General features: G+C 43.7%; 1 protein-coding gene across 1 annotated transcript; it reads right to left on the bottom strand.

The window, feature by feature from the left end:
- Window positions 1-21: 21 nt before the first annotated feature.
- unc119a (unc-119 homolog a (C. elegans)) lies at window positions 22-27,177 on the bottom strand. Its single transcript, XM_035759120.2, has 5 exons — window positions 26,677-27,177; window positions 4,478-4,591; window positions 3,834-3,927; window positions 2,807-2,979; window positions 22-2,676 (listed from the first exon to the last, which is right to left on the bottom strand). Exons 1-5 carry the CDS (start codon window positions 26,963-26,965, stop codon window positions 2,564-2,566), a joined length of 783 nt encoding a protein of 260 aa, XP_035615013.1. The 5' UTR covers window positions 26,966-27,177; the 3' UTR covers window positions 22-2,563.

Raw genomic sequence — 27,177 nt, 5'->3', positions numbered from 1 at the left:
GACAAAAGACCACAAGTCGCATTTCAAGACTTCCCAAAAAAATCACATATATTTATTTCTCTGAGTGGCATTTCAACTGTCCAAACTTTACATCATTTTAATTTACAATAACCACATTTCTTATAAATACATCTGCAGATCTCTTGAGACTAAATATGAGCTGGATATCAAAATGAATATCTGGTTTTGAGTTCATATATGACTATCCTTCGCCTACTTTTAACTCGTCAAAGTGGCTACTTAAAAAAATACTTTAGAAGATAAAACTATGAGTATACGTAAATAAACACGACTAGGGTTGCAAAATTCCAGTAACTTTCCTAAAATTCCCAGTTTTTCCAAAAATCCATGTTGGAAAATTCCTGGAAACAGGCTGGAATAAGAAATCCAGGAATCCTCCAAAAGGGACTTCTGGAAAACCAGGGAGTTTTGGAAAAGCTAGAATTTTCCAGCCCTAATACGACACATTCACATTAAAAGAGTACCTGTCCCATTCTACGATGTACTGTATGCTAATGGAATTCAACTGGTTTCTACTGGTATGGTGATCAACAAAGAACCTCATCAAACGGCAGGACTGTTACTTTCAGGGACAACGAATCATTCAGAGCTAATAGCTATTTATTAGAAATTCAAGAAACTTTTTTTGACTTTCTTTAAGAGTAAAAAAAAGTAGCAGAACCCTAGTAGAAATATATAGGTTCTGCTTGCTTGACTAGAATACATGTTTTGATGATTGTGTGTCTGTGTGTCTGTGTCACTCTGTCTGTCTGTCTGTCTGTCTGTCTGTCTGTCTGTCTGTCTGTCTGTCTGTCTGTCTGTCTGTGTTGTTTAAATAGCTACAGTACCAGTCAAAAGTTGGGACACACCTACTCCTTCAAGGGTTTTTCTTTATGTTTTACTATGTTCTACATTGTAGAATAATAGTGAAGACATCAAAACTATGAAATAACACATATGGAATCATGTAGTAACCAAAATATATGATATATTTTAGATTCTTCAAAGTAGCCACCCTTTGCCTTGATGACAGCTTTGCACACTCTTGGCATTCTCTCAACACGCTTCACCTGGAATACTTTTCCAACAGTCTTGAAGGACTTCCCACATATTCTGAGCACTTGTTGGCTGCTTTTCCTTCACTCTGCGGTCCAACTCATCCCAAACTATCTCAATTGGGTTGAGGTCGGGTGATTTTGGAGGCCAGGTCATCTGATGCAGCACTCCATCACTCTTCTTCTTGGTCAAATAGCCCTTACATGGCCTGGAGGTGTGTTGGGTCATTGTCCTGTTGAAAAACAAATGATAGTCCCACTAAGCGCAAACCAGGTGGGATGGCGTATCGCTGCAGAATGCTGTGGTAGCCATGCTGGTTAAGTGTGCCTTGAATTCTAAATAAATCACTGACAGTATAACACCAAAGCACGCCCACACCATCACACCTCCTCCTCCATGCTTCTCGGTGGGAACCACACATGCGGAGATCATCCATTCACCTACTCTGCGTCTCATAAAGACACGGCGATTGGAACCAAAAATCTCAAATTTGGACTAATCAGACCAAAGGGCAAATAATAATAATGGACTTGGTCTTTTACCAAATAGTGCTACCTTCTGTATACCACCCCTAACCTGTCACAACACAACTGATTGGCTCAAACGCATTAAGAAGGCAAGACATTCCAGAAATTAACTTTTAACAAGGCACACCTGTTATTGAAATGCATTCCAGGTGACTACCTCATGAAGCTGGTTGAGAGAATGCCAAGAATGTGCAAACCTATCATACTGGCAACACTTTTTTGGTTATTACATGATTCCATATGTGTTATTTCATAGTTTTGATGTCTTCACTATTATTCTACAATGTAGAAAATAGTCACGTAAAACCCTTGAATGAGTAGGTGTGTCCAAACTTTTGACTGGTACTGTAAATGTCAATGAGATGAAGTGCAGAAAAGCAGACACTCTATCTCTCTTTCTCGCTCTCTTCATTTTTTGTCTCTTCTTATCTCTCTCTCCCTTTCTCTTTTTCTCTTTAGCTGACTGACTGAGAACTCACTGACTAGACATTCAATCTCACTCATTGTTACAGGCCCTTATATACTCTACTGGTTGTGCTTTTAATTTGTCTAGATCAGGCCACATCAGACGTGTCCCATAGCGAAGGTCTGTGTGTGTTTATGTATGCTAGACTGTGTACACATCTATAACACTCTCTATCAGACACAGAAAGTTGAGAGGTCATTGCAAGAGACTGGAGTAGGGGATTGCAATTGAGGGGATAACAAGCAATGGAGGAATTCTGATTGAAGAAAATAAAGCTTTTGAGAGTGCGATAGGCTGTCCATCAGTCCTGCTGCTTGTGACCTGTCAGTCCATCCATACGTCTCTCCGTCTCCGTCTGTCTGTCTGTCTGTCTGTCTGTCTGTCTGTCTGTCTGTCTGTCTGTCTGTCTGTCTGTCTGTCTGTCTGTCTGTCTGTCTGTCTGTCTGTCCATGGTCCTATGGTGGGGTGAGTTAGAGTTGGAGTGGGTCTAGGTGTCTAGGGAAGTCCTGTGCTCCTACGGACTCCCACTGTAGGAGTAGTCTGCCTTGTTGTGCATCACCAGCTTGTTGTCCACAAAGTAGAAGCTGTCGGACTGCGTTTTGTACGGGTGCAGGATCATCTCGCGCACTGAGGAAGAAGAGGAAGGATACGTCAGTGTGTGTGTTTGAGTGAGTGTGTGTGTCATATGGGTACAGGAAGTGCATGTATGCCCGCGTGCTATGTCTGTGTCTCTGTTTCTACGTGTGTCTATACTCACTGATGTCCTCTGACAGAGGGGGGAACTCGTAGATGTGTTCGCAGGTGTTCTTGCTGCTGGGCATACAGAAACCAAACTCAAAATCAAAGCTTTTGAGGAGCTGCTCTCTGAAGTAGTGCCTCTCAATCATCCTGAAGTTGTTGATGGGCATGTCTCCCACTGTGAACTCCACACTGTGTGAGAGAGGACAGGGGACAGAGCGATCTGATAAACTATTGGAAACACACTTACACATCATTTGTTTGTTATAGTTTGTTGCAGAACCAAAGTGTAATTCCATGTTTCCTCATTTCCCCCCTCTAAAGTAGCCCTTTCTTGCATTCAAATGACTAGTGGCCTTGTGTGGAATGTTATTCATATTTTTCATAATTTCATAATAAACATTCATTTAAATAAACAGCAGAAAATCTGGTGTTTCGATGCCAAACTGTTTTGCTGTGTTTCAGTCTTCTGTGATGTATATAAAGTGTAATATTGGGATGAAAATTCCAAATGTAAAAATGTAATACATTTCAACTCTATATCTGACATGGTACAGGTGTCTTCTTTTTTTAAGCCCATAGCCATGTGTGTGAGGTGTATTCGTTGGTTTCAATGTAGATGTGTTTAAGACTACCAATAAACACTCTGTGAGTCCCTGATTTAGCCCACTGCAGTGAAACGCTCATTAATAACAACTGGACTGACTGTCCTTTTTCTCATCTCTCTTTCTCTCTTTCTTTCTCCCTCACCCTGCCTCCTTTTTTCTCTCTCTCTCCTCTCTCTCTTTCTTTCTCCCTCAAGCTGCCTCCTTTTTTCTCTCTCTCTCCCTCTCTCTTTCTCCCCCTACTGTGTAGCCTTCCTGCCTCCTTGGTATCTGTCACACACAAACAAGCACGCAAGCACGTAGGCACGCACACACACACCACCTCTCACTCTCTGAGAATAGCCCTGCCCATCTGTCTCCTCTCAGAAGAGAACAGCAGAATGGCCACCGCTCCACCACCCTTACACACCCACACAGGCGGCCATCTTAGCTGTGACTTACGTGGCGCCGACCTGGCGCAGCTGCAGGAAGGCAGGGGTGAACTGGTAACGGACGAAGCGGCCTCCGTTGGGGTCAAAATCCTTCTTTTCGCCTGCTGCCGTAGTGTCACAAAAGATACCGCGTTAACAAGCATGCTGTTTTGAAGCACAGTCTCTCTGCTGTGTACCTCTCTGAATAGACACTGTTTAAGGGCCTCAGATGATCAACTCACACAGTGAAATAACACCTTCTTAGTAGAGACCAAGCTAATAGGAGTAATTTGTTCATGAATCATGCATATTAGTGCCTGGGCCTAGTTAACCCAGAGGTATATGCTGCTCACACATACAGTATGTCTTAAAACCTCTTCGTTATCAGAGGCTATGACCTGTAGTTTAGTGCCACAAGTCATATATCCTTGGCTCTAATAAGAGAGAAAATTGTTAACATTTATATAAGAATATGAATATGTTAGGGAACACAAATACTAATGGTTATATTTAGCACAGAACAGGCCTATTACTGAGCTGGTGCTGTTGGTTTGGTGATCTCACCGTCCCTGTCTCCATGTCTTGATTAAATATATTACCAACATATAGCTCATACACAGTACATGCATCTAATATATGTGCTGTTTAATATGGTAGTTTCGACATAGCTCATACCAGGTACAGGGGGTTTAGTGATCTCAAACAGCACCGTCCCTGTCTCCATGTCTCGGATCTTGAACCGTGTGAAGTCGATCATGTGAACGTTCTCCTCTGGGGAACATAGGTAGTCTGAAACAGAAAGGGGACAGAGCACATTTTAGTCTGAATACAGGAGGGCTACATACTCTACAGAACACCTTTCAGTCTGAATACAGGAGGGCTACATACTCTACAGAACACATTTCAGTCTGAATACAGGAGGGCTACATACTTTATTGAACACATTTCAGTCTGAATACAGGAGGGCTACATACTCTACAGAACACATTTCAGTCTGAATACAGGAGGGCTACATACTCTATTGAACACATTTCAGTCTGAATACAGGAGGGCTACAGGAGGGCTACAGAACACATTTCAGTCTGAATACAGGAGGGCTACAGGAGGGCTACATACTCTACAGAACGACTTTTAGTCTGAATACAGGAGGGCTACAGGAGGGCTACATACTCTACAGAAAACATTTTAGTCTGAATAAAGGAGGGCTACATACTCTATTGAACACATTTCAGTCTGAATACAGGAGGGATACATACTCTACAGAACACATTTCAGTCTGAATACAGGAGGGCTACAGAACACATTTTAGTCTGAATACAGGAGGGCTACAGGAGGGCTACAGAACACATTTCAGTCTGAATACAGGAGGGCTACATACTCTACAGAACACATTTTAGTATGAATACAGGAGGGCTACAGGAGGGCTACATACTCTACAGAACACATTTTACTCTGAATACAGGAGGGCTACAGGAGGGCTACAGAACACATTTCAGTCTGAATACAGGAGGGCTACAGGAGGGCTACAGAACACATTTCAGTCTGAATACAGGAGGGCTACAGGAGGGCTACATACTCTACAGAACACATTTTAGTCTGAATACAGGAGGGCTACAGGAGGGCTACAGAACACATTTCAGTCTGAATACAGGAGGGCTACAGGAGGGCTACAGAACACATTTCAGTCTGAATACAGGAGGGCTACATACTCTACAGAACACATTTTAGTCTGAATAGAGGAGGGCTACAGGAGGGCTACAGAACACATTTCAGTCTGAATACAGGAGGGCTACAGAAGGGCTACAGAACACATTTCAGTCTGAATACAGGAGGGCTACAGGAGGGCTACATACTCTACAGAACACATTTTAGTCTGAATACAGGAGGGCTACAGGAGGGCTACAGAACACATTTCAGTCTGAATACAGGAGGGCTACAGGAGGGCTACAGAACACATTTCAGTCTGAATACAGGAGGGCTACATACTCTACAGAACACATTTTAGTCTGAATAGAGGAGGGCTACAGGAGGGCTACAGAACACATTTCAGTCTGAATACAGGAGGGCTACAGAAGGGCTACAGAACACATTTCAGTCTGAATACAGGAGGGCTACATACTCTACAGAACACATTTTAGTCTGAATACAGGAGGGCTACAGGAGGGCTACATACTCCACAGAACACATTTCAGTCTGAATACAGGAGGGCTACATACTCTACAGAAAACATTTTAGTCTGAATACAGGAGGGCTACAGGAGGGCTACAGAACAAATTTCAGTCTGAATACAGGAGGGCTACATACTCTACAGAACACATTTCAGTCTGAATACAGGAGGGCTCCATACTCTACATAACACATTTCAGTCTGAATACATGAGGGCTACATATTCTACAGAACACATTTTAGTCTGAATACAGGAGGGCTACAGGAGGGCTACATACTCTACAGAACACATTTCAGTCTGAATACAGGAGGGCTACAGGAGGGCTACAGAACACATTTCAGTCTGAATACAGGAGGGCTACATACTCTACAGAACACATTTCAGTCTGAATACAGGAGGGCTACATACTCTACAGAACACATTTCAGTCTGAATACAGGAGGGCTACATACTCTACAGAAAACATTTTAGTCTGAATACAGGAGGGCTACAGGAGGGCTACAGAACACATTTCAGTCTGAATACAGGAGGGCTACATACTCTACAGAACACATTTCAGTCTGAATACAGGAGGGCTACATACTCTACAGAAAACATTTTAGTCTGAATACAGGAGGGCTACAGGAGGGCTACAGAACACATTTCAGTCTGAATACAGGAGGGCTACATACTCTACAGAACACATTTCAGTCTGAATACAGGAGGGCTACATACTCTACAGAACACATTTCAGTCTGAATACAGGAGGGCTACATACTCTACAGAACACATTTTAGTCTGAATACAGGAGGGCTACATACTCTACAGAACACATTTCAGTCTGAATACAGGAGGGCTACATACTCTACAGAACACATTTCAGTCTGAATACAGGAGGGATACATACTCTACAGAACACATTTCAGTCTGAATACAGGAGGGCTACATACTCTACAGAAAACATTTCAGTCTGAATACAGGAGGGCTACATATTCTACAGAACACCTTTTAGTCAAAGGAATGAACAGTAGAAAGACTATGTATACTTTCACCATACGTTTGTTTACATTCATGAACATTCTTGAATTGTCAACCTACATACAACTAGACCAGAAATATTTAAGATATTAGTGTAAAAGTTCACTTTTATCAAGTAAAGGAATATAAAAGCATGAAACTTGGTACAATTGTACATCTGGACTACAAGTAATGATCTCTATGTTATAAGACAATTATGCAGCTGTTACAGCCTTGTGCACAATGATTAGGCTCTTCCAAAACATGTCCCTTCACTAAGCACTCTGACCCTGCCCCATCCAGCCACTTGGCCAGCCTGTCAGATCCTCACCTAACAGAGAGACAGAAATAACTATTTTTACTCCTCTAATCTTTGCATCTGCCAAGATGTGACACTGACAATAACCACAGTCTTATAGTCACTGGAGAACTTCTCTGTAATAACATGCAGGCCCACAGTGTTTTGTGTCACACTAACAGAACAGACAGTTTGGAATCTGAGACTCTTCTATAAGGCCCTCTCACAGAACTGACAGTTTGGAATATGTGGACAGTCAAAACAATTAGGACAGAAATCGAACACGAACCAACACGTCTGGTTCCAATACGGCTCAGTTGGTTGGAGCATGGTGTCGGCAAAACCAGGGCAACACCAGGGTGCCAGCCAACTTAACCTAAGGTTCGGGTCGAGGGTACTGTACGCTGATCCCACACTCCAAAAGGGTTCTTCGTCGGTCCCCATAAAATAACCCTTTTTGGTTCCAGGTAGAACCCTTTTTGGTTCCATGTAGAACCCTCTCTATGGAAATGGTAACACATGAAAACCAAAAGAGTTCTACCTGGAACCAAAAGGGTTCTTCAATGCGTTCTCCTATGGGGAAAGGCTAAGAACCTTTTTAGGTTCTAGATAGCACCCTTTTTGCAGATCTGTGCCCAAGGGACAGCATCTACAGCCCTGTGGCATACACTCACCTCCCCACAGGCTGTGGATTAGGACTAAGAGGCTTACATTGTTTCACCGTCACATGGACAGATTGGAAGACGCTAAGGGGATTTGGGGAAACTATAGCTTTTGCTGTATTATAACCCCCATTCCTCCGACACCACCCCACAAATTGACCACTGCACACCTTTCATACACCCCTCCCTACCTGCATCCTATTAAAAACTACAGGTGGGCACCTGTCTCTAAGCCTTTGATATAGTTTCATGTCAAAACTGTACTGAGGTAGAATAGTAAGAGCACATTCTAGTAAGATTTTAGTGAGCCCTCACACACACACACGCAAAACATACACTGTGTGCACAGACACACGTATGCACGCACACAAACACTCCCCCCTCTACTTACCTAAGGAACCAGGAAGCAGATGGACCAAACTGGCTAGCCAATGGCCAGGAGATATTTTTAGCCTTCCTGTTACCTAGCTGTGCTACATGGAGAGAGGGGAGGAGTCTGAATGTGTATGTGAGTATGCATGGTTTTGTGTGTGTGTGTGTGCATACGTGTGTGTGTGTGTGTGCGTGTGTGTGTGTGTGCGTGTGTGTGTGAGAGAGAGAGAGTGGAGGAGGAGGGAGTGATGGACTCAAAGGGCCTTCACACAAATCTGCTGAGGTCTTAAGGCGACGCCCCCTGTTCCTTGCTCCGGCCCTGGTGTTGTTAGGGTCATTAATATAATTGGCAGCAGGCTTTGGACTCTTCTGTGTGTGTGTGTGTGTGTGTGTGTGTGTGTGTGTGTGTGTGTGTGTGTGTGTGTGTGTGTGTGTGTGTGTGTGTGTGTGTGTGTGTGTGTGTGTGTGTGTGTGTGTGTGTGTGTGTGTGTGTGTGTGTGTGTGTGCTGTGCAGATGGCAGTAATTCCCTTGTGAGTTGTGACTGGGTCTCCTGGCTACTTTCCATCTCACCTACTACCCACCTATCATTATAATCCACACCACAGAACTGCTACACCTTCAGATAGGTAAAAACGGTGTATACTGTATGTGTGTGTGTGCGGGTGTGTGTATTCTCTACTGGTGGGGCAATGGACATTTTTAATAGGTAAGGCCAGGGGTCTTTGTCTAAGGCCAGAAAGGTTATCTCAGGTGAGAGTACAGTTGATGGGAAAGCACTTAGCACTGGGACATAACCGGAAGTCAGTCCAGCCCCACCACATCACATGCCTGCTGGAATAACAGGCCAGTCAACAGATTTACTGTACATGTAAGCAGCTCTCCAACTTAAACCAGCAACCACAAACTGTCATTTTTACTTCTGAGGCCAACATACTGTAAGCTCTGAGGGTTACAAAATAACTCCAATTGATGTGAGGCTCATCTGTACTACTGAACTATGGCAAGTTTCAAGTTTTATTTAACAAATGCACAAGTACAGTGACATGCTTTACTTGAAATCCCAATCCAACAGTGCTGTACTCAATATCAAACTAGTATTAAAAAAATGTTTAAAAAAATACAAAACACAAAAAATAAGACAAAAACAGACGAATGTCAGCTATATTCAGGGTCAGTGTCAATACCAAATTCACAATGTGCAGGGATACTGGAGTATTGAGGTAGATACACTGCATTACCAAAAGTATATGGACACCTACTCGTTGAACATCTCATTCCAAATTCATGGGCATTAATATGGAGTTGGTCCCCCTTTGCAGCTATAACAGCCTCCACCCTTTTGGGAAGGCTTTCCAATAGATGTTGGAACATTGCTGCGGGCACTTGCTTCCATTCAGCCACAAGAGCATTAGTGAGATTGGGCACTGATGTTGGGCAATTAGGCCAGGCTCGCAGTTGGCATTCCAATTCATTCCAAAGGCTTTCGGAGGCGTTGAGGCCAGGGCTCTGTGCAGACCAGTCAAGTTCTTCAAAACTAATCTCAACAAACCATTTCTGTATGGACCTGCTTTGTGCATGGGGGCATTGTCATGCTGAAACAGGTAAGGGCCTTCCCCAAAGCACGGAATCGTCTGGAATGTCATTGTATGCTGTAGCATTAAAGATTTCCCTTCACTGGAACTAAGGGGCCTAGCCCGAACCATGAAAAACATCCCCAGACCATTATTCCTCCTCCACCAAACTTTACAGCTGGCACTATGCATTTGGGCAGGTAGTGTTCTCTTGGCATCTGCCAAACCCAGATTTGTTCGTTGGACTGCCAGATGTTGAAGCATGGTTCATCACTCGCCAGAGAACGCGTTTCCACTGCTCCAGAGCCCAATGGCGGCGAGCTTTACACCACCCAGCCGATGCTTGGCATTGTGATCTTATGTTTGTGCAGCTGCTCGGCCATGGAAACCCATTTCATGAAGCTCCCGAAGGACAGTTCTTGTGCTGAAGCTGCTTCCAGAGGTAGTTTAGAACTCAGTAGTGAGTGTTGCGGCCAAGGACACACTCGGCGCTTCAGCACTCGGCGGTCCCGTTCTGTGAGTTTGTGTGGCCTACCACTTAGCGGTTGAGCCGTTGGTGCTCCTAGATGTTACCACTTCACAATACCAGCACTTACAGTTGACCGGGGCAGCTCTAGTAGGCCAGAAATTTGACTCTAGCAGGGCAGAACAACTGGCTCGTTGGAAAAGTAGCATCCTATGATGGTGCCACGTTGAAAGTCACTGAGCTCTTCAATGAGGATATTCTAATGTCAATGTTTATCTATGGAGATTGCATGGCTGTGTGTTCCATTTTATACACCTGTCAGCAACTGGTGTGGCTGAAATAGCCGAATCCACTAATTTGAAGGTGTGTCCACATACTTTTGTATATATAGTGCACCTGTATGTGAATAACACAGTGATTTAGGGGTAAATGTGGTAGATAAACGGTAGCAATATTGAGGGTTGTACAGTACAGTATATCTTAAATAATTGTCAATGACCATTGAGTTCAAACACAAACTTAAAGCACTTAGGCTAACCTTTTGCTCATTTGTCAGCACAGGTCATTCAGGTTCAAATCAATATAAAATAATACTATTCAAATTCAAAAGTTGCTGTCCCCTCAATAATAAACAAAGAAGTATAGAACAGACATACAGTGTCAGAATGTAGATATTCATAACAAAACACTACAGACGATTACTGCTCTATAACATTATTGTAGGTCAGTTATGAGTGTAGTGACTGAATGACCTTAATGTGCACTCTGATGCCATATGGTATAGTAGATGTCATCTAACTACCTAACACGTTACATCAGAGACCAAAGCTGTGTCCAGGCATCAGCTAACAAGTGGTAGAGCAGGCAAGTGCGGCCATTAGATCCTCATCAACATACAGTACAACCATGCTGCAACGCAGCGCCATTTAAATACAGTGTTGGAAAAGTCCAAATTCAATCTCTGGTAGAAAAAATGATGCCGTGCCGTCCGCAAAATTGTAAGAAATTATGTTATTGTGACCATTCTATTTCTATAATAAGACGCCCCTTTTCCAATCTGTCAGTCAATCCCAAAGGCTCCACCCACATTTTTACAGCCATGACAACCACAACCACAGTATGTTGGAAAGGAAGCTGTTGTTACCCTGGCAACACTGGCACTATGTTCTTGGCACACGGTAGCCTTGCCTTCTTTACTGTGACTGTGATGTCTGATAAGAGTGATGTTCTCAGAACATGAGACGGCTACAGATCAGCTAGCTAAACAGGAGCTCAGGAGCAAATTGTATGAGCCCCACTACCCTTACTGCAGTGCAAAGGCTGCATCTCAATAGTCATCCCCACAACCCATAGTACAAAGAAGGCCGCATCTCAGTAATCTAAAGTGGCTTCCTCCCCTTTACTGATCTGAACACACATGCAAAATAAATTATGGAGGATACCAACTGAACCAGGAAATTGCTTTCACCTGTTCAGTTCATTCATGTCAGTGTAGATTTTCTTCTCCACTATGCAATCTGGTTTCTGAGCTGGTCATGGGTGCACCTCAGCCACGCTCAAGGTCCTAAAAGATATCATAACCGTCATTGATAAAAGACAGTACTGTGTAGCCGTCTTCATCGACCTGGCCAAGGCTTTCGACTCTGTCAATCACCACATTCTTATCGGCAGACTCAATAGCCTTGGCTTCTCAAATGACTGCCTCGCGTGGTTCACCAACTACTTCTCAGATAGAGTTCAGTGTGTCAAATCGGATGGCCTGTTATGTGGACCTCTGGCAGACTCTACGGGGGTGCCACAGGGTTCAATTCTCGGGCCAACTCTTTTCTCTGTATGTATCAATGATGTCGCTCTTGCTGCTGGTGATTCTCTGATCCACCTCTATGCAGACAACACCATTCTGTATACATCTGGCCCTTCTTTGGACACTGTGCTAAGAAACCTCCAAACGAGCTTCAATGCCATACAACAGTCGTTCCGTGGCCTCCAACTGTTTTTAAATGCTAGTAAAACTAAGTGCATGCTCTTCAACCGATTGCTGCCCGCACCCCACTGGCTCCAGGTCATCTATACGTCTATGCTTGGTAAAGCCCCACCTTATCTCATCTCACCGGTCACCATAGTAACACCCACCCATAGCACGTGCTCCAGTAGGTATATTTCACTGGTCCCCCCCCAAAGCCAACACCTCTTTGGCCACCTTTCCTTACAGTTCTCTGCTGCCATTGACTGGAATGAATTGCAAAAATCACTGAAGCTGGAGTCTTATATCTCCCTCTCTAACTTTAAGCATCAGCTGTCAGAGCAGCTTAACGATCACTGTACCTGTACACAGCCAATCTGTAAATAGCACAGCCAACTACCTCATCCCTATATTGTTACTTAACATCTAGCTCTTTTGCTCCCCAGTATCTCTACTTGCACATCATCATCTGCACATCTATCACTCCAGTGTTAATGATAAATTACAATTATTTCACCTCTATGGCCTATTTATAGCCTTACCTCCCTACTCTTCTACATTTGCTCACACTGTACATAGATTTTTCTATTGTGTTTGTTTATGTGCAACTCTGTGCTGTTGTTTTTGTGGCATTGCTTTGCTTTATCTTGGCCAGGTCGCAGTTGTAAATGAGAACTTATTGTCAACTGGCCTACCTGGTTAAATAAAGGTGGAATAAATACAAATAAAAAACAACTGTGGGAGAGGAGGAGAGACTATTGAGACACACCCAAAGTGACCAACACTCCATTGCTCACCACAAAAGATGACAATGATAATACCACTACATTATCTGTACCCAGACGGTGTGAAATGTTTCATAGAAGTAAATGTACTCTACGAAACAAATTTCACACCCAACAAGTCACCAAAAAGCCCTGTAATCACAGCTCCTAAATGTCTCTCTATTCTTTCTCCTCACTGGGTAAGGCCTCTGCATGTAGATCATAGATGGACATATGTCATAGCCACTGTTAAAATCCTAACACACCTCATCCACTGTACTTTTGGGGTGATTTAAATGTGTATATTTCATCACAGGGAACGACAACACAAGATTGTGATTTACGACTAAAACATTGAGAGAGGGACAGAAAGATGACAAATATGTCATGAATCATCGGATTTAACATGAAGAGGTTCCACTTTCTATTCAGCTGAATGGTTTTATCCTTGAAGAGGAGGATGAGAGGAGAGGAAGGAGAGAATGAGTGGAGAGGTGGGAGGAGGGGAGAGAAGAGGGAAGATTATACATTGTAATTGAATGTTAAAACAGTTTTGTTCATTAACCGCATCACAATAACAACCTGGTCCATGATGACATTTACCAGTATTCCCTGGAGTAACTAGGCTAATCAAGCTATGGCTTCATTTACAGAGAAAACCATTAAAAATACATTTCTACAATCCCACCGGGAGTTGAACTGCATGTTACAATACATAACCATCTGAGTAGAGACAGCCTATTGATATCATTGAGCAAGGTGGTCCAGGTGATCTACGCATCTATGGAGGGTGCATGTGTATGTTCAGTAGGGTGTGACTGTCCTCTCAGTCTGTGTTCTATGGGCTGCTGCTACTCCATATGCTGAAGGGGATCCAGTTGTGATGCCTATGTGTGGTTCTGTCTGTGCATGTGTGAGTGTAAGGGACCCTGCTCTATGACTGTTTGAATGTGTATGACTAATATGTGGCCATGCGCTGTGTGTGTATGCGTGTGTGTGTTCCTGCGCGACTGTGTGTGTCTGTGTGCTTGCTCGTTTGTGTGTCGGCAACTCGGTGGCAGAGAGTTGCCGGAAGGCTCTGAAGTGTCAGCGTCACCCAGGTTCCCTCTCTCTCTCTCCCTCCCTCTTTCGCTAACCCTCTTTTTCTCTCCCTCACTCTCCCTGAGAGGAGCACACCTCTTCACTTCCTTTTCCTTTAACAGCATCACCTAGCAACGCTCGTTCTGATGCTGTGCCAGGACATTTAGCTTTCTGCTCCACCTCCATCCATCCATCCCCCCCCACCCCACCCCTCCCTCCATCCCCCCCACCCCTCCATCCCTCCCCCACCCCTCCCTCCATTCATCCCACCCCCCACCCCTCCCTCCATCCCTCCCCCACCCCTCCCTCCCATCCCACCCCCCCCCCTCCCTCCATCCCTCCCCCATCCCTCCCTCCATTCATCCCACCCCCCACCAATCCCTCCCCCCCCCCACCCCTCCCTCCATTCATCCCACCCCCACCCCTCCCTCCATTCATCCCACCCCCACCCTCCCCCATTCATCCCTCCCCCCCCCCTCCCTCCACCCTCCCTCCATTCATCCCACCCCCACCCCCCACCTCTCCTCCTGCTCTACCTTTCCTCCCCTCCACCTGCCCACTGTGCATGAACAAAATACAACAAAACACGAAACGAAACAAAGCAGAGCAGAACGACTCATGTTAGGGTTCATTCAAATGGTAATGAAACGCTATCAGCTGGCCTCAGATCTGTTAATGCTGTATAGATATGGTCGTTGTCATGAAAAAACAAACAGATCTGGGATGGTGAAATGGGATGATGAAATGCTACATTACAGTGATCTGATAAAGTGGTGTCAGACCACTGGGCCTCCTGCTGTGAGTGTGTGCGAGTGTGTGTGTACGGACGCGTGTGTCCGTGCGTGTGTCTCCGCGTGGCCGTGTGTCTTTCTCTGTCTGGTACTTAACGGGAGGTAGCCTAGTGGTTAAGAGTGTTGGGCCAGTAACCAAAAGGCTGCTGGTTTGAATCCCTGAGCTGATAAAATCGGTCTGTGCCCTTGAGCAACTTAACCCTAATTGCTCCTGTAAGTCGCTCTGGATAAGAGTGTCTGACAAAATGACTCAAAAGGCTTCTTTCTGCCTGTAATACATTACAGAGTGATGCACAACACCTTCAGATATGTCTCGGAACAGATGTGTCAACATACAACATGGTACATTGACATGAACTCCACATAATGGGAATGTGGGTTTTATGCAGGTTCTATGCTTTATGTACAGTCCTTATATTCATACACAGTAGACGACAAGGCTACAGGATATGATAGAGCCTCAGGTTATTCCAAAACTGGACACACAACAGCATGGGCTGACAGTGATCTGCATTTCTTGCCTCTAGTGCTTCAAAGCTCACCGAAGTATTGCAGAGGAGTAAAATTAGACTCAGTCTTGAGTCATGCTGTTCTTACAGAACGGACCTGTTTTGACACAAGATGGTCGTTCGTGGCATTCATCAACAGCAAGCGATGGCCATATATAGTTCTTATAGAAATGGACCTGTTTTGACACAAGATGTCTGTTTATGGCATTCATCATCAGCAAGCGACTGGCAGCCATTTATAGCTCCTAATCCCCAGATTAGCCAGGAGGAGTTAGAAGACTTTTCAGACACAAGCTTTGTTCACATCTACCTTTTTCTTTATTTTGATTTGAATCGAGCTGTCAATCAATGTGGATAATTAAGTCATGTTATTAGGCTATTAAATAGAAGAAATAAAATATGGCCCATAAAATACCCAAGGACATCTGTTCACAGGACATGTTGAAAACATTTGACAGTCTCCCACAGGAACAAATCTACATTTTAAATGGCTGTTCATTTCAGGTTGATAGTAATAGGCTTTTTATTATGCTTCTTCACACAACATGTCTTAAATATGCTGCCTGTAGGCTACTGGCTTGCAGCCTGGCTGACTGTGAGTTGATTGGCTGGCTGGCTGTGAGGTTTATTGAAAGGTTGTGTTTTTATTTAACAGCTGAATGCAGATTAGATTTCCTCCCTCCTCTTATCTTCCTCCTCAGCCCCCGCTCGGTCTGCCGTTCGGTCAGAGTGAAAAAGCAGCTTGATTTTTTAAAGGGCATGAGTGAGAGAGCTTGTGTCTGTTTGTGTGCATAATGGTCTTGGGGAGAGGTATCAGGAGGGTTTACACGTTAATCACCCTGATAGTGTCATTGCGCAAAATGGTACGCAGCATCATCTGAATATGTGTGCAACAAAAGGCCAACATTCACCCTCTGCTACCATTTTTGTCAAGCCGTCTACACATACAGTTTGACTCATACGTTTGATAAATCCAACGTTTGCACCACACAGAACGCACTGCAACTGCCTCTGCAACGCAATGCTGTAAGTCAAATAACAACATTCCATTGGAAATGAATGTACTTCTGGTGTACTAAAACGCAATGAAGCTGTCGGTGTGATCGAGGCATTAATGTCTGAATTTGAGCTGCAATTGGCTGTGAGAGAAGTGTTGCTGTGTGGTTGCGGTGCAGAACACACTAGCTCTGTTCACAAGCCCTGTGAGTGAACACAATGTTCTGTTGTCCTAGGCGCTACATCATGCTAACCACACACACTAGGGTAACCAATCGATTGCCACATCTATAAAAATAAATGCATTCCAAATGGACCCCAACACAAACACACCTACACTATCTCACGCACGCACACACACACACACACACACACACACACACACACACACACACACACACACACACACACACACACACACACACACACACACACACACACACACACACACACACACACACACACACACACACACACACACACACACACACACACACACACACACACACACACACACATCTTCAACAGACAGTTAACTGTGTTCCACTTCAAAAAAGATGGAGGAAGTGGAACAACTGTGTCTACAGTAGCCTATAACAACAATATGTGACGGTAAGATGTTGACTATAAAAATAGGCCTATTTTAAACACACACAAGGTAGACCTACTAAGTGATAGAAAATGTCTATCATTTTGTTTTGATTCTAACAAACCTTCCTATGGTGTTTTGATGAAAGCAGTTTGTTTACTGGTCATAATTTGAGGACCTACATCAGGCTTGTATTTAGCAGTCAATCCCTCACCCCCAGAACAAGCTGAGGAAGGGGGTGAAACATTTAGAAATAAGTTACATCGTCCTTTATTCATCTGCTTTAGAACTTTGAGAATGAAATCCATTTGATCAGAGGCGGAGCTTTAGAGGCCACAGTATAGGCTGCTACAGGTTAATACACTGCTTCAGCCAACCAGGAGCAAGCACAAACACATACTAGGAAGTGGAGGATCAAAAGAAAGGCTCTGACCCTACCCTTAGGCTTACAATAAGCATATTGTAGGGCAAAACAACTGTCACATTATAGCCAAGTTTGACTTTGCAGCTTGGCCATGTAGACCTAGTTGGAGCCATGTTTTAGGGCCATAGGCAAAATAAACAAAGCCCAGGAAGCTCCAGTTACACTGCAGTAGCACATCTCTCTGACAGCTTTCCTCTGATATCTACCATCTACCACTACAGTACTTCACTGGCCCCCAGGGTCACACTGCTACCAGTTGAGAAAGAAAAGGCCGGCGGCCATTTTAAACTCTGCTCTATGTTGATAGGATTCTGTGCCAAACGTCACAAAGAATGGAGGAAAATTAAATGAACATGGCTGGGTAATATAGAAAGACTTGTCTGTTATGTGTTATTGTACCGTAGGGCTGTATTAGCTTCAATGCGAATCGTCTCAGTTCATCACGTCATCCCATTCAGAGGGTGAACACACACACACACACACACACACACACACACACACACACACACACACACACACACACACACACACACACAGACACACACACACACACACACACACACACACACACACACACACACACACACACACACACACACACACACACACACACACACACACACACACACACACACACACACACACACACACACACACACACACAGCGGTATGACTAAGCTCATATATTCCTCCAGGCTCTCTTTCCACTATGTGGCATACTGAGTTTACCGGTCTGTCTGGAAACAGACTTCCCTACCCCAGCACTTAAGGCATAGATACATTCAAATATCATGTGAACCTTTTTTCAGACCTGCATCATAGTAACACATATCATCAGACTGGTATAACAACAGTCTGTCCGACAATAAAGGCTTTGTAATACATGTTTTTACCACTGTATCTTCTACTAGGCAGATTAATCATTATTTTAATTCTGAATTATTTTGGGGGGGTTTTGCTTTTGTAATACATAAAGTTGAGGGCCACTTGGAAATGTCATGGTGGGCTGGATACAGCCATAGGGCCGAGGGTTGTGTGTCCCTGACCAAAGGAGTCCAGCCCGCACGTGCACACACACATCAGATGACAATGAGTCAATGGCTTGCTGCTTTCAACAAGGAATGGTGCATTCTCAATACCCCAATGTGCCACTCAATAGATAATACATTTTGTATCACTTAGGCCTTTCACAGCAAATGAAAAACATTGACAGTCAATGACTTGCGTTAATTGTTAACCTTCAAATCAACAGGCAACTGCTTTGTTATACTATAGATAACACTTGTTTAATCAGATTGGAGTTGCTTTGACCCAAGTGAGGAACAAAATCCTCACCACAAGTCATCTATCCACCTCCAAAAACTAGAAGAGAGGAGAAGAGAGAAAAGCACGGGACAGGAGAAGAGAGGACAGGGGAGAGGAGAATAAAAGAGGACTCTCCTGCCCATTGACATCAGATGAATGGCCCCCATAGAACAGTAGCTTACCTTGTGACAGATGCAAAGAGCAGATTTAAATTAGGCCGGCCACACAGATCAATTTTAATTAAAGCTCCAGCAATTGTGGTGACAGTCAAGTCCAGAGACTGTAAATACAGTCAGGGGGAAAATACAGTTAGAGAGAAAGGTTGTTGTTTATCAGATAGGCAGTGATGAAGTGTTTCCCTGGCTTTAAGTCAATGTCTCTGTGATAGATGGAGACACCGAGAGACTGTATAGGAGCTGGACATGAAGTGGGTTGGACTTACTGAATAAGTGATTAATTACTGGAGAGTTAATATACTTGCATTAATACACTTACAGTAATGTCTTTCATATGCTCATTTGAAGAAAAGACAATTACACTGCAGACAAATAAACACATACAATGAGTGATGAGGACTGGACAACGAGGTGAGGACTGGACAACGAGGTGAGGACTGGACAACGAGGTGAGGACTGGACAACGAGGTGAGGACTGGACAACGAGGTGAGGACTGGACAACAAGGTGAGGACTGGACAACGAGGTGAGGACTGGACAACGAGGTGAGGACTGGACAACGAGATGAGGACTGGACAACGAGGTGAGGACTGGACAACAAGGTGAGGACTGGACAACGACTTGAGGACTGGACAACAAGGTGAGGACTGGACAACGAGGTGAGGACTGGACAACGAGGTGAGGACTGGACAACAAGGTGAGGACTGGACAACGGAGGACTGGACAACGAGGTGAGGACTGGACAACGAGGTGAGGACTGGACAACGAGGTGAGGACTGGACAACGAGGTGAGGACTGGACAACGAGGTGAGGACTGGACAACGGTGAGGTGAGGACTGGACAACGAGGTGAGGACTGGACAACAAGGTGAGGACTGGACAACGGTGAGGACTGGACAACGAGATGAGGACTGGACAACGAGGTGAGGACTGGACAACAAGGTGAGGACTGGACAACGAGAGGACTGGAGGGTGAGGACTGGACTGGACAACGGTGAGGTGAGGACTGGACAACGAGGTGAGGACTGGACAACAAGGTGAGGACTGGACAACAAGGTGAGGACTGGACAACGAGGTGAGGACTGGACAACGAGGTGAGGACTGGACAACGAGGTGAGGACTGGACAACGAGGTGAGGACTGGACAGGTGAGGACTGGAGGGTGAGGACTGGACACAACGAGGTGAGGACTGGACAACGAGGTGAGGACTGGACAACTGAGGTGAGGACTGGACAACGAGGTGAGGACTGGACAACGAGGTGAGGACTGGACAACGAGGTGAGGACTGGACAACGAGGTGAGGACTGGACAACGAGGTGAGGACTGGACAACGAGGTGAGGACTGGACAACGAGGTGAGGACTGGACAACGAGGTGAGGACTGGACAACGAGGTGAGGACTGGACAACAAGGTGAGGACTGGACAACGAGGTGAGGACTGGACAACGAGGTGAGGACTGGACAACGAGGTGAGGACTGGACAACGAGGTGAGGACTGGACAACAAGGTGAGGACTGGACAACAAGGTGAGTAGGTGTAATAAATAACAAGCAATATCTAATATAGAGCATAGTACTGTTCCTTTTTGATGTGGCTCGACAACTACAGAAAGAAGTCAATAGGTGTGAGAAAAAATGCTATAATTCTATATTTAGCATCTCATTATGTCACCTAAGGACAACTGATTGAAATGGCCTGTATTCAGTCTGTCTGAATCTGATGTGGTGAGACAGAGACCTGCCAGTATACAAACTGGTTCCCCACTTCACCCCACACACAAAGAGCAGCCCAGTCCGCCTGCCAAAAGCCTGTTGTTCTATTGTTTAGCTACCTAGGATGATCTTTCAAGAGTGGCGGTCTATATTCAAGCAATTGCTTGTGTGGTGAGACACTTCCTGCGTGCCAAAAGCCAGTTGGGTTAGTATTGACTGACTAGAGTGGAATGAGCTATTCCTGAGGACGGATTCTCCCTGGTGAACAATCCGAAGCAATTATGACTAATACTATCACAACAAAGTCGGCCACCTGACTACATTTGAGTAATAGGATGACATCCAAGATTGTGTGAACTAGCCACATCAAATGTCAAAAATGTATCTTTTCGATGTGTGCATGTGCCAAAGAGATAATGTGAATCTGTCTCCAGTTTCCTTTAGAGATTGTTACTCATAACAGTATGAAATATACAGTGCCAATCAAAAGTTTAGACACATATACTCATGTGTAGAATCTACTCACGTGTACTCTACATTGTAGAATAATAGTGAAGACATCAAAATGATGAAATAACACATATGGAAACACCAAAAAAGTGTTAAACAAATCAAAATATATGTTATATTTGAGATTCTTCAAAGTAGCCACCATTTGCCTTGATGACAGCTTTGCACACTCTTGGCATAGACATAGGAACTGCAATCTGGGCCCTAATAAATCAAGTTTCCCATAGAAAAAACATTAGAAAACACAATGACCTCAAAAATAAATTTCCCTGGATAGATTGTGCTCTGGTTTTCGCCTGCCAAATCAGTTCTGTTATACTCACAGACATTATTTTAACAGTTTTAGAAACATTAGTGTTTTCTATCCAATACTACCATGCATATGCATATCCTAGCTTCTGGGCCTGCGTAACAGGCAGTTTACTTTGGGCACGCTTTTCATCTGGACGTGAAAATACTGCCCCCTATCAAAAATATGTTTTAAACACACTGTGTTTGTCTATTGTTGTGACTAAGATGAAGATCAGATCAAAATGTATGACTAATTTATGCAGAAATCCAGGTAATTCCAAAAGGTTCACCTACTTTTTCTTGCCATTGTATATGTCAGTTGTTTAGCTGGAATGGAATGCTCGTATCCTGTATATTTGACTGTGACATGGTTTTCTAACCTAGCGATCTTAACATCAATGCACTTACTTGTTGTTCAGGATAAGTATCAAATGTAAATGTTTTACATACAGATCTCATATTACTGTATTGAATGTTTTTCAATTTTTAAAATCAATTTCATAAATGTACAGTATCATTTGTACATTAATTTAATAAAAATGCAGTTATTTATTCAATTGACTGTGTAAAACCTAGCAGTACTACTTCTTTCTCTGACAGTGAGGCAGATATACAGGGCATTCGGGAATGTTTTAGACCCCTTCCCATTTTTACACATTTTGTTACGTTTCAGCCTTATTCTAAAATTAATTACATTTAAAAAAAAATCCTCATCAATCTACACACAATATCCCATAACGGCAAAGCGAAAACAGGTATTTAGAAATGTTTGCACATTTATAAAAAAAATAAAAAAAACAGAAAAACTTTATTTACATAAGTATACTGGAGGAAATATGGCACCGTCCCTGTGGTGAAGCATGCTGTGGGGATGTTTTTCAGTGGCAGGGACTGGGAGACTAGACAGGATCGAGGGAAAGATGAACGGAGCGAAGTACAGAGAGATCCTTAATGAAAACCTGCTCCAGAATACTCAGGACCTCAGACAGGGGCGAAGGTTCACCTACCAACAGGACAAAAACCCTAAGAACACAGCCAAGACAATGCAGGAGTGGCTTTGGGACAAGTCTCTGAATGTCCTTGAGTGGCTCAGCTAGAGCCCGAACTTGAACCCGATGGAACATTTCTGGAGAGACTTGAAAATAGCTGTGCAGCGACTCTCCCCATTCAACCTGACAGAGCTTGAGTGGATCTGTAGAGACGAATGGGAGAAAATCCCCAAATATAGGTGTGCCAAGCTTGTAGCGTCATACCCAAGAAGAATTGAGGCTGTAATCGCTGAAAGGTGCTTCAACAAAGTACTGAGTAAAGGGTCTGAATACTTACAGTTGAAGTCGGAAGTTTACATACACCTTAGCCAAATACATTTAAACTAAAATTTTCACAATTCCTGACATTTAATCCTTGTAAAAATTCCCTGTCTTAGATCAGTTAGGATCACCACTTTATTTTAAGAATGTGAAATGTCAGAATAATAGTAGAGAGAATGATTTATTTCAGCTTTTATTTCTTTCATCACATTCCCAGTGGGTCAGAAATGTACATACACACAATTAGTATTTGGTAGCATTGCCTTTAAATTGTTTAACTTGGGTCAAACGTTTTGGGTAGCCTTCCACAAGCTTCCCACAATAAGTTGGGTGAATTTTGGCCCATTCCTACTGACAGAGCTGGTGTAACTGAGTCAGGTTTGTAGGCCTCCTTGCTCACACAAGATTTTTCAGTTCTGCCCAAAAATGTTCTATAGGATTGAGGTCATGGCTTTGTGATGGCCACTCCAATACCTTGACTTTGTTGTCCTTAAGCCATTTTGTCACAACTTTGGAAGTATGCTTGGGGTCATTGTCCATTTGGAAGACCCATTTGTGACCAAGCTTTAACTTCCTGACTGATGTCTTGAGATGTTGCTTCAATATATCCACATAATTTTCCTACATCATGATGCCATCTATTTTGTGAAGTGCATCAGTCCCTCCTGCAGCAAAGCACCCACACAACATGATGCTGCCACCCCTGTGCTTCACAGTTGGGATGGTGTTCTTCGGCTTGCAAGCCTCCCCCTTTTTCCTCCAAACATAACGATAGTCATTATGGTCAAACAGTTCTATTTTTGTTTCATCAGACCAGAGGACATTTCTTCAAAAAGTACGATCTTTGTTCCCATGTGCAGTTGCAAACCGTAGTCTGGCTTTTTTATGGCGGTTTTGGAGCAGTGGCTTCTTTCTTGCTGAGCGGCCTTTCAGGTTATGTCGATATAGGACTTGTTTTACTGTGGATATAGATACTTTTGTACCTGTTTCCTCCAGTATCTTCACAAGGTCCTTTGCTATTGTTCTGGGATTGATTTGCACTTTTCGCACCAAAGTACGTTCATCTCTAGGAGACAGAACGCGTCTCCTTCCTGAGGGTTATGACGGCTGCGTGGTCCCATGGTGTTTATACTTGTGTACTATTGTTTGTACAGATGAACATGGTACCTCCAGGCGTTTGGAAATTGCTGCCAAGGATGAATCAGACTTTTTTTTCTGAGGTCTTGGCTGATTTCTTTTGTTTTTCCCATGATGTCAAGCAAAGAGGCATTGAGTTTGAAGATAGGACTTGAAATACATCCACAGGTACACCTCCAATTGACTCAAATTATGTCAATTATCCTATCAGAAGCTTCTAAAGCCATGATGTAATTTTCTGCAATTTTCCAAGCTGTTTAAAGGCACAGTCAACTTAGTGTATGTAAACTTCTGACCCACTGGAATTGTGATACAGTGAATTATAAGTGAAATAATCTATCTGTAAACAATTGTTGGAAAAATTACTTGTGTCATACACAAAGTAGATGTCCAAACCGACTTGCCAAAACTATAGTTTGTTTACAAGAAATTTGTGGAGTGGTTGAAAAAAAAGTTTTAATGACTCCAACCTAAGTGTATGTAAATTACTGCATGATGTGCCTTCTACATAGCCCCCTATGATCCCTGTTCATTTCCTTATATCATGAGCCCCATGCAGCATACATACAGTACACTGATAAGAAACCATTTCTCATTTCACAAAACACTCTCTTCATGGGCTAGATGACATTTATTTTCTTCATCATGCCTGTCTCTTACCAGCTCTGAGCCACTGTGTCTCCCTGCAACCCCAAAATGGATGCAGTTACCTCCCAAAGCACTGCCATGAAAGTCATTTACACAGCAAGCCTTGTCATTTTCTCCTTCAGTCTTTCACTGGTTATTTCTCCTCCATATACTGGCAGTTCAGCAAAACATTTACAAAATGGATCTCTTTATAGTCTTGGTATACATGTAACATTTGTATCGACTGAATAATTCAGATTTGTTTTGGTTCATTAATTCTGATATAAAAGGAGTAGGAAAACCATAGGACCAAATTCAACACGACTGCATGTCATAAAGGACGGGGTGAAAAAGAGGACAATGATATTCTATACAATGATCATAAATCAAACAAGTATCATGCCATAGCAGGTGGCTATCATAAAGCATTTGTGAGAGAAATGCCATTAATGCCGTTTGATCTATGGTTTCCTGAATGTATCCTACACTGCAGCTATGGGGGCTAGAGACCAAAACACAATGTCAGAGACAGTGAACACAGCAAATGTAACACATACAGTATCAGCTAAACCTGCCTTCTAATCAGAAATGATATACCTTGTAAACAAATGTCCGGATGCGTTCTTCATTGAGTGTTTTGTTGCATGCTGCTTGACTCTGAAGCATTAATTAACTAGAGTCTATCAGGTCATAGAAGCGCCACATTCCCTTCCTTCTGACATAATCCAGATTACATGTCATCGGAGAGCAGAGATTACCACTATGCAGCCTTCATCAGTGATTTCTGTATTATCTCGCCACTGCAGCCCGATGCTGCTCTTCTGCTCTTCCTCTGGGGGTTACAGAACCAAACAGCTAACACTATCGGACAGGGACATGGATTAAAGGGCTGATGTCGGCGGGCTAGTGTGCCTTTTGGGATGAGAACTGCTCCGGATGATGAGAAATGCCCTTTGCTTATAGCAGAGACTCTGGAGAGTAACCAAATCATTCAGACACACGCCTGTATGTATATTGTAATGACTCATCGCACATGGAGGCTAAGGATAAAGGCTTTATTACCATCTAGATAACCAACCGCCACTGGATATTAGTTTGTGATATAAGATAGAACTAGAGTGTCAATATGGATGCATCCCAAGTCTCCAAAGTGGCCTAGATGTCAAGTGCATACAGAGTAGTACCGTAGTATACCTGGCCTTCCTTCTATTGTACTGTATATCCTCTACTGATGTGAAAGGCGAATTGATGAAAGCAATATAACAGCCACCTGGCTATACACTTTGTGAGGCAGACGCAACTGCTTTTAACCTGAGGAGCAGTCAGGACAAAAGACACTTGATATAGAACCAGGATGCACTCAGGTGGTTGACATGAAGATGGCCACATTATATGTATTTTACAGCTCACCAGTCACCAGTAGCCTAGTGTGAATGCAGAAGGAACAGAGAGAGGATGTGTTTTATACAACAACAACAAAACATATATATATATTTTTCTTCAGGTTCGGGAAAGGATTTAGGAAAAGTCCGATTTTCATTTTTTCATCATGATGGACAACTGGGGGCATTAGAAAGAACAATCACATTAATACCTGCCTGTCTGGTTTAAAATGAATATTTACACACTCTGTCTCTCTCTTTTTCTTCCTGCAACCTTCTCTCTCTTTATCCCTCTTTCTAGCTCCCCCCTCTCTCACACACACACACAGGGTTGTGTGCATACCTATGTACCGACTACTAAACCTGTCTGAGCTAGAGGCTGATAACCTACTCTCCTGTCTTATATCATTATCTATTATGCCCAGATTGCCCACACAGAAACATTCAAGTATACATGTCGCTAGACTATAATTCCACTAGCCTATATAATCTGTATTTCCACCCCCACAAATATCCCACTGTAGCCTAATGCCCCCCTATGTCGTTGTCCAATGCACTGGAAGTATACCCTTGAAAAATGACAAACATGGCACTAGGGCAACTAATATGTTACTACGCGGATGGATAAATGGATGGATGGCTGCCCGTTAACAATGTAACGTTGTCGCTGTGGACCCGATGCTTCATGCCAGGCAACAGAGCAACAGCAGGTGCGCTGCACCCAGAACCGTTCAGGTAGCTGTGAAGCTACCCGTAATACCAATTAGTAGCCTACTTACTTTCGGTGATCTTTTGTAACCCAAGTACATCCTCAGGCGATATTACGGGGTTTCTTAGCAACTCCTCTTCACTTGTAACCGGGACCCCAGCATCTGTCGAGTTGCAGCCTTTCTTCACTTTCATGGCCACGAGCGGTTGGGGTTGCGACTGCCGTGAACTAGTGCTGCTGCTGCTCTCGAGACCTTCGCTGCCACGGTTCGTATTATTAGTAGCTGCTTTCCTCGCACTGGCGTTAGGTGCGTCCTGGCTATTACACACAGCCTCTGTGCTGGTACAATAATAGCTCATTCTCCGTGCCTCCTCCCCCTCCCGATCTGGGGAAGATACAAATCAGTCTCTTTCCCTCCCTCACCCAAGGCTCAACGTCTCTCACACTCGGTATTTAATTTAAATCCTCAGTTCTGTAAACCCGTCGGTCCGTGACTGTTTGTGTGCGGCGGCTGAATAGCCCTTGCGATTGGAACGCGCGTGCGGTGGTGATGACGGTTTACATAATGCAG

The sequence above is a fragment of the Oncorhynchus keta genome, chromosome 1 (assembly GCF_023373465.1).
Source record: "Oncorhynchus keta strain PuntledgeMale-10-30-2019 chromosome 1, Oket_V2, whole genome shotgun sequence".
Taxonomy (NCBI): Eukaryota; Metazoa; Chordata; class Actinopteri; order Salmoniformes; family Salmonidae; genus Oncorhynchus; species Oncorhynchus keta.
The sequence above is the reverse complement of the archived record's forward strand: the minus strand, read 5'-3'. Positions and strand labels throughout refer to the sequence as shown.